The sequence below is a fragment of the Lampris incognitus genome, chromosome 3 (assembly GCF_029633865.1).
Source record: "Lampris incognitus isolate fLamInc1 chromosome 3, fLamInc1.hap2, whole genome shotgun sequence".
Lineage (NCBI taxonomy): Eukaryota > Metazoa > Chordata > Actinopteri > Lampriformes > Lampridae > Lampris > Lampris incognitus.
The window spans coordinates 20,314,595-20,327,508 of NC_079213.1; the positions used below are offsets into that span (position 1 = coordinate 20,314,595).

General features: G+C 41.5%; 1 protein-coding gene across 2 annotated transcripts in view; it reads left to right on the forward strand.

The window, feature by feature from the left end:
• kdm5a (lysine (K)-specific demethylase 5A) overlaps nt 1-8,115 on the forward strand; it is a 42,423-nt gene extending 34,308 nt beyond the window's left edge. For both annotated transcript variants that reach the window (XM_056276090.1, XM_056276091.1), the window contains exon 29: nt 6,905-8,115. In XM_056276090.1, the coding sequence (XP_056132065.1) occupies nt 6,905-7,213 (309 nt within the window). In that variant the 3' untranslated portion in view covers nt 7,214-8,115. The remainder of the gene's footprint in view (nt 1-6,904) is intronic.
• Nucleotides 8,116-12,914: the final 4,799 nt, after the last annotated feature.

Sequence of the window (12,914 nt, forward strand, 5' to 3'; positions counted from 1 at the left end):
AGACCTTTTTTCCTTGGGAAATAGACCCCCTTAGAACCATATACTATATAATTAGCAATACGGTTCTTTTTTTTTAAACTGGTGACCTTTTTAAAAATGAACAGTTTCCTTTACAGCAAAAAAGCAATTACCTCAGTTTAGCACAAATCCAATGAAAATTTTTCAGATCAGTCACAGTATGAGGCTACAGCCCAAGTTTTTCTTAATATCCTTTATTTAGTCGTTATTCACAAAGGGTGGCCATTTTTTTATTTTATTTTTTTGTTTCTCCACGAATCACCTCTAGAACAATAGGTTAGGAATTTCAGATCTTCGTAATTTTTGATACACATAGTCTGGACTCTCACAATATAGTCAAAAAGAAAAATTATAATCTTTTTTTTGCCCGTTATTTATATTGTGCAGACCTTAGAGGGATTTTATATAGTATTCCTGTGTGATTTTCAATATGAATAAAATGTCTGTTTTAAATCTCAGTTTTTCACTCCAACTCAATATCTCTGACACTGTTTCCCTTTGTCTCTTAAAAGTGCATTGGAAATTTTTTTTTTATAAATCGTTTGAGTCTTATCTGGTTGTTAACTGCATACATTTTTTGAACATGTGACGATAGGGACCTATATTTCCACTTGCTTTTGTGAAAATTATAAAATGAGTAACCCATGTGATAGTATGATACAGAAATGGCTGTATCTCAAAAACTACAAGCAATTATATCAAATGCTCGGTACCATTGGATTCAAAACAACTTCAGTTGCAATAATACGTGCTTTGATCCAGTATAAATCATCAAATGAATGTTAAACTTATTTTGGCCCTTTTTTTTTGCATTTTTAAAAGAAAATCAAAATTGTCTACCAATTAAGGCACGATTTTTGTCATGTGTAGCCGAGTCTTGACAGTTTCCACAACAAATTTTGTGTTTCCAACTCTTAACAGAAAATATTCTTTGGGGCTTTTACCTAACATTTACTTAAATATACACGTTAGTCATTAGTGGATTTGCTGTATCTTGAATGAAATTCTTTAAAAACACAATGACATGATACAGTGGTTCTCAACTGTGGTTTAGCCTCAAGACCCACTTTGTATGTGGTCATTAAGTCTCAACCCAAAAATAATTGAACTTGCAAATCATTCTTATTTATTTTAAAATATGATCAGTGAAACATTCAACAATACTATCACGTACTGTTCAAAACATGAAAAAGCAAAAAGGCCATCTTCCCAATACAAATAGCTCTGTTGCAGTGCAACATGAACAGGTCAAAACATGGAACAAACTAGAAAATGTAACAAGGGCTTTTTCAAAATAGTGCCATACATGAAACCAAAGTGCATGAAATGAAATGAAATCTATTGAAACGTAAATAATTTTTGGATTCCAAAACCCCTATTAAGCCTAGCTAGCATGAATAACATTTACAAGTTCCTTTAGGGAGGAACATATCAATGGAACTGAATTTAGTATGCTGAGTATAGATGCACTGCTGTGAACTAATCGTTTCGGATGCTTTTTGTTCCTGACAAGTCTCAAAATCTGGGATGATGATAGACAAGGCAACTCTTAAGACCATGTTCAAAGTCCATTCTGTTCCTGTGTTTTGTCTTCAGCTGGACCAGAGCTGAGAAATCACTCTTACAAAGATAGGTTGTGCTGAATGGCAGGACGATTTTGATCACATGGGTGGTGACGGATGGATATTCAGTCAGCACTACACCAGGACTGAGAGGCTAACCTTAGTGAATTTATTTTTCAATACCTGAATCACATGAGAGCTCCACCAACTGGCTTTCTTCATTGCTTTGCAACATGATGCTTTCCATCTTGATTCCAAAGGGATCACATACCCAGTCATTATCCCGGTGTTGCTCAGAGAAGTAGTCATTGAAACATTCCTGCAATTTTTTAAAATGTGGTGTTAATGTTTCCTTCAGTGTGTTTTTGCCTGTGCTGTCCAAGTTTGTAAAGTCATGACGAGCATTGGGGAACATATCAGATCTCCTTTTGGAAACATGACTTGCCCGCGTTGCCATTTTCTTTTTGAAAGCCCTGATTTTTTTCAGGTTCTGCAAACATATTGTTTGCCTTCCCTTGCAAAGATACATTTAACATGTTTAACTGCTCAAAAATATCCGCGAGACAAGTAAGTTGCACAAGCCAGGCATCATAATAAAACGGGCTGGCGAGTGGTGCATTGCATTCCAAGAGGAAAGCTGCCATTTCAGTTCTCGGTTCATAGATGCGTAAGAGAACTTTCCTGCTCCATAACCAGTGCACCACCGTATGGTACAGTACCTGCAAATGTTCATTGCCCAGGTCTCGGCACAGCTTCTGGAAACATCTGTTGTTCTTTAGGCTCCATTTAGTAGAGTTCACAATTTTCACGACATCGTTCAAAGTGTCATGAAGCACTGTCACCATATCCTTGGCTGCCAGGACCTCTCTATGCAAACAGCAATGATTCCATGTAGCATTTGGAGCCCTGGAGGGTTTCCCAGTCATGGCAGCTGTGCCATCAATTGTAATCCCAACGCGTAATCCCGACGCACGTATCCCAGGTCAGGTCCACCAAGCCCAAGTAAAAGTCCACAGAATTGAAAATGTCCCATGTAGTTGTGGTGGGAAGCTTTCTACTGCAGGGAAACTGTTCTTCAAAGTTCTTTTACCACACATGGGTCACATACACCAGCAAAACTGCATGGTTTGTCAAATCTGTGGATTCAGTCATCTGTAATGCATAGTATTCATTTGCCCTAAGTGAGCTGTGGTCTTGTTTTATGTCATCAGACATGTCTTGAATTCCCCTCCTTATGGTATCATTGGACTGCTACAGATTGATCCAGCACCTCTCTAGCGATGTCAGTGGCAGCTAGTAGAAGTTCTTCAGCAATCATGTGGGACTTTTTGCATTTTGCAATATGATGAGCTATGTGGTAAGACATGTGCAATACATGCTCTTGCATAGAACGTGAAGACTTCATCAACTTTTGGGATGACCTCAGCAATGTGTATTTTTCTTTGGAAATACTCAACTGGTTTCTCTGCATAGGCTGAATGTTTCATTTCTAAATGGCGCTTCAACTTCGACGGCTTCATGCTTTCATCTGCTTGGAACTTGTTACAGAAAACGCACTGAGGTTTCTTTCCATCTCATCTGTCTTCAATTAAAAAAAACCCGTATTTAATGTAGTTTGTGTGTCATATTTTCGTTCCAAGGCCATGTTGAAAAGAGCTGGCGCTTAATTAGTAAAGTTCGCTTAAGCTGGTTGCCTTGACAACTGTGTCGGACCAGTATGAGCACTGTAGATAGGAAGCACGCACCTACTCAAAGTGTTTCAAAATAAAAGTGCATAATAGAAAGTTCTGTAAGACCTATGAAAATTGAAATAAGATTTTTTTTATTTTTTGGAGCAGAGCACGTATGAGCAAGTACCCGTCCGCGACCCACTCTGCGTCTGTTCACGACCCACTTTTATGCCACTGATACAACTGTTAGTGTAACATAATTTAGCCAAGTAACAGGTTAGTGTGAGAGTGTAACACCAACACACTGTTTAGTTTGTTTCATTTGCCAAGCCATATCAAGTCCTGGCATTGAGTCATCAGAGGGCAGGATTTTATTCTAAAGTTTTACAACTAGCTATAGAAGTCAAGAATGATATAGCTTCATTCTTAGTGGATGACCCAACACTTATCTTAACCCTGTGTCCAGGTCCATGGGAAAATACCGCCATCTGATGAAAACGGTCAAACGTGTAGTACGTTTTTGTTTTTCAGGATAACCCCGTCTCCTCCCCCTCTTGCACATCAAGGCTACACCAAGGATACTTTGATATTCATACTGCTACTCGTATCTAGTATTGGATCAATACCAGGATGAAATGTATTATGTCAGTATTTCCCTAGCCAGTAAAAATTCAAAAACAAGAGCTGTGTATAACTTTGAAAAGCAAAATTACTTTTTTTTTCTTTTTGAGTGTGTTTGTAACAGAAAATTGGAAAGAAATGAATTATATTTCATTGATTTTTGCCCTTGGACAAGCATAGGAGAGAAACTGAAGTCACCAGCCTTTGCTCATAAGGCTGATGTAGCCACATTATCGTTGGCTGCCTAAAACTAAAAGTCGTAGTCTATAAGGTTCAATAGAAGTAATGGATCTAAACTGGTAGCCAGAATCATTATTAGTAACGGTAGTTCCGGGGTAAAAAGTTGTTTTCTCAGCAGAGTTATTGGTGCCACCTTGGCTATTAGAGCTGATCTGAGGGGCCAGTGAAAGCCTACTGATATAGAGCCCCACATGGAGGCCAGGGTTGCCTGGAGAGGTTGTGTTTCAGTAAACAGGAAAGACAGATGACCCATAGATGATTGACAGATACAGCCAGGGTTTACCAGTTAACAGAAGTCAAAGATATTCTGATTTGGCTTAGCTGTTGGGTATTGGAAAAATAAAGCTCCATGTTTCATGTGCTTCAAAATAAACTTCAGACTTAATACATTTAAAAAAAAAAAAAATAGGACGCTGACGCATATTTTGGTTTAGGCTGTCTCATATCACTATTGGAACACAGTAATTTGACATTATTCTATTTAACACCAAAATTCACAAGGATCTGAATTCGTCCAACTGGACTTTCACGTCACCGTTAATAGATTGATAACAACAAATGCTTAACCTTTTATTTTTATCATTTTATTCCAGTTCTTTTTTCTTTCTTTTTTTTTCCATTTCTTGCACTGTACTGTTAATGTCCCTTTAAAAGTTCCAAGATGTCAGCATTCACTTGCTAGCACCCACATCATGGAAAAATCTATAGGCTTCATCTGGATTGTGTTTTGGTCTTATTCTGGTTCTATTCTGAACTAGTGGAGTGCACTCAGTAGAGTGCAGCTCTCCGCCAGGCATACGTATCTCCCCTTCTCCGGTGTTCGAACTTGGTGACAAACCACCCTGGAAGAAGGGAAATACACGCAAACACGGACAGAAAAACCTTTGTTTTGCCTGCCATTATAAAACTTTGGCGCAGCGCCCACGATTGAACAGGAAATATGGGGGGAATTTTTTTTTAATAAGCAGCGCTCAAGCTAAAAAAAATCTACCTAATAAAAACATTTTGCCTGTCAACCTGTGGATGCGAAGCCTCCTAGGCGGACCCTCGCACAAATACAACTAAGTCTGACATGAAATTACAGAGATCAGGCTATCATAATTTGAAAGACTTTATTAGAAATGTATAATCAAATGTTTTAACCGTCATTGTTTTCATGATCTAAAATGAATGAAGGCGAATGGCTGCTCTACTGATTGACTTTCATTCATTGCAATAAAACAATGGTAAGAAAAGACTTCAAATGTGTTTAACCATCGCAATTTTCATGATATAAAATTAATCAAGGCAAATGACTATGATTCAGATAACAGTAAGAAAACATAGCTCAGCTATGGGAAATGTTTTATTGTAGCTACTGAGATGGTTCCAGCTGTGACTGATTAATCCTACTCTTGAAATTGTATTTTTGTAGCGGCATTTTAACATTGGAGACTATGGCACTTCTGCGTAGTGGCGAGATGAATAAGGCGAATTATTTTTGATTTGTCCAGTGTTCCTCCAGTTCTCCTGTACTGAGATCAGCAGTGGATGATTTGCTGGCTTGTGGAATACGATCGACTTTTCCTTTACTTTCAAGACTCGTACCCGAATACGTAATGTTTTGGTTTTGACACTGTCGCTGCCCGATCTGACTCAGCTTTAGATGGGAGTCGCGCATGTGCACGGTTGACTTGGATCAGGCAGCGACCAAGCGCAGTGTTGGTCGAGCGAGCTAGAAAGTGAATGAAGAGAGGGAGGGGCGATAGCAAGAACCAATGTTTTTCGAAGGTTTTGAATCACAGCAACCATGAGAGGTTCTTCATCATACATTCATAACTGTGCACAAAACAATTGCAAGCTGATAGGTCAAGTAGTTTGCAAGATTAGCCATGGATGCACACACACACACACACACACACACACACACACACACACACACACACACACACACACACACACACACACACACACACACAAGCATGATAATTATCTCCCCTGGCGGAGATAATTATGAGCGTTCCTTCCAATGCAGTCTCAAGGACGTAAATTCCATATGATACAGGCCCCAATGTCATGTGTTAAAACTTAACCGGTTCCCGGAGCTTATTCCACATTGTGTAAGGCAGCATCTTGATGTTTTAACCAGTCACCAAGATGACCCTCAGTATCCTCCATGGGTACTGCAACCCTGAGAGAGGTGCAAGTTTCCCTTATTCGATTGTAACATTTCCTGAGTGCAAATTAGAACTGGGGTCTCTCTCTCTCTCTCTCTCTCTCTCTCTCTCTCTCTCTCTCTCTCTCTGAGTGACTCAGAGCTTTTGTCCTTGCTGAGTACAGAGTTAATAACAAACACCAAAAAACAAAACACCTTTCGAAATGAACATGACACTTGAATATCAACAGCTGATAACAGCACTGGAACACCTTAAAGAGAGTTACACATAACGTATTAACAGGATCAGCCAATGGGGTCCCTTTTGGAGACGACGCTGTAAATTAGCCACTGAGTTAACTAGTGGCCAGTCTCCTTTCCCTCACTGTCCACCAGTCAACCAGTGAGAGTGATGGAAATTGTAGGCTTGCAACAATGTGAGGGGAAATGGAGAAGAGATTACCAAAAACGGCACACAGCCATGTGATCTCTTGTGTCAGCATTGCAAAGCATCAGCAATACATGCGTTGTTTCATGGATGCATTTAAAAAGAAATTTTTTTTTTTAAAATTATTCCGTCGGCTTTTCGGTGTTACCTTAATCACATGTCTAATTCCATGTGTGTGTGTTTGCACATGTGTGTGCTTGTGTCCCCTCAGGTGGACTGGGTGCAGTGCGATGGGGGCTGCGATGAGTGGTTCCACCAGGTGTGTGTGGGCGTGTCATGTGAGATGGCCGAGAATGAGGACTACATCTGCACAGACTGCTCTCGCAAGGCCGTCAGCATGACCACGGGCGGGGCCACTGTGGAGGTCAAGGTGGAGGAGATAGCAGCAGAGGAGGATGTGGTTATGCTGTCTGTACCAATTGGCGGCTCGCAGGGTCTTCCCTCAGCGTCCTCTGTCTCCCACCTGGCCCCAGGCACAACACATCACCACCAGCAACTACAGCCACAGCAGGGCAGCTAGCACTAAAGGAGAGCCTAGGACTGAGAATGTAAAGGGCAGAAGACTGGACCGTGTACACACACACACACACACACACACACACACACACACACACGCGCACACACACACAACATAACAGAAAACACTGTACCCACACACAGGATAGCCCCAGGCTAGCATTTAACCTCTTAACCTGAAAGACTACCCAGGGTCTGATTAAGGTAAATATCCCTTCTTTATTAAATGGGCTTGCCAGATGAGGGCACATACGAAGAGACTGTCATAAGCCTGAGTTTTTCAGCACATACAAAAGACAGTAAGAGGGGAGAAGGGGGGGAGCAACAGTTCCCCCACCGCCACACAGACTGAAACTCCAGCTGATTTCCAGAGTGTTGACTCAGAAAGGGATGGGAAATGAATAGCTATGCCATAAACAGGCCTCCTTTCCTGTATGATGTGACGGATAATGAGGATTTTGATGTAACCTGCTGAGAAAGGTTTAATAGTGCACAGACGGGCAAGGTGTAAAATCCTAGTGCTTCTCTAGAGTTTAAAGTCCAGAACCATCAACCAGCCACGTTCCAGTCCTCCCAACTAAATCTCTTGCAGTAAAAGTGTGTCAGTACATATACAGACAAACAGCTGTTTTCCCCTTTAGTGCTCACTGCAAAAAGTATTGTCACTCTTATGACTCAGTCTATCCACCATCAGTTCAACCCCATTATCTTGAACCGCTCCTCTCTGGCTTGCCCCTCAAATGGTAACACCCCAGAAATAATAGGACTCAAGACTAGGAACAAGAGCCGGTTGTAACGTAGTCAAATTATTTATAATGTACATAGCTTTTAAGCAATTAAGCAATTGGATTGTGAGTTTTTTTTTGTTGTTTTCTCACCTTTAATAAACTATTCCTAGTCAAATGACCTATTTTTCCCTCTGATTTTAATGAGCGGCTTGTTTGAGTCTTGTGCTTGTCAGAATTTCAAAGCTGACATCATTTCATCAAAATGCAGTGTGTTTCAGAATCAGAGTCAGAATACTTTATTCATCCTCGAGGGGAAATTGGATTTTATAAAGGGGCTCATATTAGTCACACTCTGCATAGCCTTGATCCCATTTTAGCCTGTTTACCAAAACACAGGACAGGAAGCGGGTATTCCTTGTGTCATTTTAGGGTGAGTGCATGTGTAGAAAGCAACAATGTTTGTTAGTACAGAACTGGTTTGTACAAGAGCGGATATTTCATTGCAGTGGACTCTTCCTATCGTTCATGGGATTTCACTCGGGGGGGGGGGGGGGGGGGGGCTCCAGAAAGTTCAGAAATCTACAGACATGCTCACGTTCAGCCCTGCTCAGCATTGCAACACACTTTACATCCTCTCACATTGCGTCCCAGCTGATGCTTGGACCTAGTCCACAGCCGGTTTACGTTTGCAATAAAAGTGTGGGAAAACAGACCCTTCAGGTATTAAATAATCCTTGCAGCAGTTTGGGCACAGTGCTGTACCAGCAATTGATGACCATGGGGACAGACAGCGGCTCTCCTGCTGAAGTGGTATTTCCAGCAGCTATAATTTCAAAATGCCTTCATTTAGAATTAGATTTTTTTTTTCTGAGATGCTCGGCGGATCTTTTTAGGAGGCTAATGGATTTTAAAATGCTTGTTGACATATCCCTTTACTTTTTACCGCCATAAAGCGGGCCGTGCTAGCAGGCTGACTTTCTACTGTTTTCAATCCACTTCACCAGCTCAGTTCTGGACAGATTATTTATCATCTTAAGTTTCTGTGTCCAGTCTGAAAGTACTCGAATTGATCAACAGTCCTTTTTCCAGTTTCAGGTGATTTTATATTTAATTTTGAGATGATGGATTTTTATTTAATGGCTGATATAAAGGTCTTCTCATTTAATATTGATCAGCAGCATACCGCTTCCCTCGCTTTGTTCATCACAAGTCTCATTGTGCATGTGAAAATTCACAGGCAAGGATTTCTTAAAAGGCTCCGATGGACACCTCAGTGTGGTGAAGCTGTTACAATAGTTAATATTGGAAAAGTTTCAGAACAGATGGCATGTCTTTTAAAAGCTGATGACCAGTAGGAACAAAGAAGTAAATGGTAGCATTTGGATGCACATGACATCAAAGATCCCACTTGTTCCTGGATATGAAATTGTGCCATAGTATTTAGAAAAGTATTCGTGTGTGCATGTTTCAGCTGATGTGCACCTCCAAGAAGTGCTAGTAGAAGGAGGGGGTCAGTGAAGACCACTTTAGTTCAGTCAAGTCAAATCCGGTATGAACTTACCTCAGTTGCCCCCCCCCCTCCCCATTCCCCTTATCTGAGCCTCTCACTTCTGTTACGGTACCGTCACTGGGAGAGCGAGTTAGAAACAGGCAAACAAGAATGGTATCGCCCTTCCTTTCTAGTCAGCACAGTATCATTAACAAAGATGAACTGTTGTGATACTGTAGCGATTGCACAATTTCTGCACTTTTGTCATTGGTGTGGACATTCCATTACATCTTCACCACCTGTTGCTTGTAATGTATACTTGTTCTCTCTCTCTCTCTCTTTTTCCGGATGTGCTGTGGAACTGCTGACCAGAACTGTGCTTTAATCAGCACAAAGGGCTTTGCTGTCCAGCAGGTATGCTGTATCCTGGCAGCAATGGTCTAAAGTACTCTGGACCATGCGTTAAATTGGGTCGGGGCTCAGCGCCGTTACATAGCATCTCAGACGTCATCAATCGGAGTTGAGCACTGGCAAAAAAAATCTCCCATCAACAGTTTATTTATATATTTTTATTCTGTCTTTATTGTTAAAAGAATACATATTACATGCTGACCATTCAAATAAATAACTATTCATGATTTTTCTTGAGTTTAAAATGATGTTGCGTTATCACTTTTGCGGTCAGCGGCGAGCTGAGGGTCGTGTCCACCGCCTGCCGCGCCCTACTTGTGCGGGACCCAGCAAAGGAGCACCCCCGGAAATAAAGTCCCGGTCAGTGTGTCCGGTAACACCTGCTGTCATCATGATTTCATTTACTGGTGGTAAAATTTCCTCACTGTGGTGCGAGTGAGTACACCACGCAGTTCGTCCGATATTCCCACCAAACAACGTCTCCTCTGTCAACACTGATGTTTTAGCAAACTGCTGTAAATTTAATTAACTACAAACCAGTGACCATGGTCATTCATTATAGTCTAGTGGTTAGTTTTAAATCAAGGCAAACTCATCATATCCTCAAGACAACCAAGTTGCTATGTGGGTATGGCAGTAATCTCAGCACACTGGCTAGATTACTCTTCGACTCTGTGCAACCAGGCCCATTTTGCTCGGCTTGATTCTGTGACTGTAAATTGATATGAACCATCCCGTTATTCAAGTTAGGCTGGAGGCGAATGTGGCAGTAGGTGGATGGCAAGGTAGGGAGAAAAATAGGTTAGAAACTGACAGGTTTAATAACAATGTGAATTGCTCTGATATTCTGCTTAAACAACGGTTTTACCAAATGATACTTACGCAAGCTTGTTTGCGGCAGGTTGCCTCCAATCTTTGGTAGCTAGCTATTACATTAAGCTAGCTGGTAAGCTCTAGTTCGAGTTAAACTGTCAAGCCAGCTAGCATGTATTGAAATCTATGCGCGCACATGTGCATCCATAGCAACCATGGTACTGCATCCATTTGTTGTCTTTTTCTTGGGAGGTGGGGGGGTCTTCAGAAAGGTCCACTGTGTTAGCCTTTTATGAAAGACAGTCAGTTAAACCACTCATTCTTTATCTTTATTTTATTTGTACAGTTTGTTTGTCATCCTGTTTGCCACCCCGAACTCGGCAAAGTCGAGGTGAGCTTGAGATGTTTTCTCTCCCACGTCACGGCTGTGTGTCTGTCTTTCTTTCACATGCACTGAGTCAGCATAATGTAAGGGGGACCTGCTCTCTGTGGAAAACAGACCAAACAAGTGAGACAGGTTGGGATCCCTTACTGATTTTCACCAATCAAATCCACTCCAATTTTCAAGGGGGTGGGGTTTTGGTGGTGGTGGGGGGGGCACCTCTGGAATTCCGAGGGGAGATGGCAAAGTTCAAGGCATGTGGCATTCAGTAGTATATGAGGACACTTATACGTATACATACATGGTTACCATGAAGGGGTGTACTTAGTCCGCAACAATGTTGAGGCAGGTGGTACATGTCAAAGTAACAGCCACATGAATTCCAGGACCCAAGGTTTCCCAGCAGAACATTGCCCAGAGCATCACACTGCCTCTACAGGCTTGTCTTCTTCCCACAGTGCATCCTGGTGCCATCTCTTCCCCAGGTAAATGACACACACGCATCTGGCCGTCCACATGATGTAAAAGTAAACGTGAGTCATCAGACCAGGCCAACTTCTTCCATCGCTCCATGGTCCAGTTCTGACGTTCACATACTCATTGTAGGTGCTTTCGGCGGTGGACAGGGGTCATCATGGACACTGACTGGTCTGTGGTTATGCATCCCCATACACAGCAAACTGTGATGCACTGTGTGTTCTGACAGCTGTCTGTCAAAGTCAGCCTTAACTTTTTCAACAGTTTGAGCTACAGCAGCTCTTCTGTGGGATCAGACCAGATGGGCTAGCCTTCGTTCCCCACATGCATCGATGAGTCTTGGGTGCCCATGACCCTGTTGCCAGTTCACCAGTTGTCCTTCGTTTGACCACGTTTGGTATGTACTGACCAGTGCATACTGGGAACACCCCACAAGACATGCCATTTTGGAGATGCTCTGACCCAGTCATCTAGCCATCACAATTTGGCCCTGTCAAAGTCGCTCAGATCCTTACCCTGGCCCATTTTTTCTGCTTCCAACACATCAACTTCAAGAACTGACTGTTCACTTGCTGCCTAATATATCCCACCCATTGACAGGTGCCATTGTAACAAGATAATCAATGTTATTAACTTACCTGTCAGTGGTTTTAATGTTTTGGCTGATTGGTATACGTCACCAATCAGCCAGTAGGCACTTCCAGGGAGACCTGTTTGGTATTTTTGGCCTGATGCATGTAATCCAACCAAACTGTGGAATAATTTTCCTACAGCAAAATAAATTCTCAAAGTCAGCACTTGTACAGTGAAGCGTTCAGTTCACCAGGGCCGGCCCAAGGCTTTATGGGGCCCTAAGCAGAATTTGATTGGGGGGGGGCACTGCCTTGGGCACTGCCCGCTGCTGATTATTGACTATAGTCAATGCTTGATAATTCACACAACTACTGTAAATCTAACACACCCGTTATCAATTTTATTAGTTGTAGCTGTGTTGCTCACATCATTTCAATGTCAGCCTGGCATGTTTTACCCTTCTATGGTTTTTAAACTCACAACAAGAGTGGTCTGGTGTTAATTTACACTTTAATCTTTAATATTCAAAGTGATACAATACTTAGTGGCATACTGAACACGATGTACTGAAAAGTAACAAAATAAACCAGTACACAATGCATTTACTGTAAACATGTTAACCACTTTAATTGCTTTCGGTTTGAAAAATTTGCTACATGCGAAAGTGCAGAACAATCAACCACAATTAAAATCAAATAACTTTGATAAACAGTACCTCCCTCGGTAAAGTTTCCTTCTTGTATATAAAAAATAAATGCAAATGTAAAAAACCGGCAATATTAAAGTGGAAGTAGACAACTTTTCAACCCCTTCCTCCTAGTGTTTCCAAGTT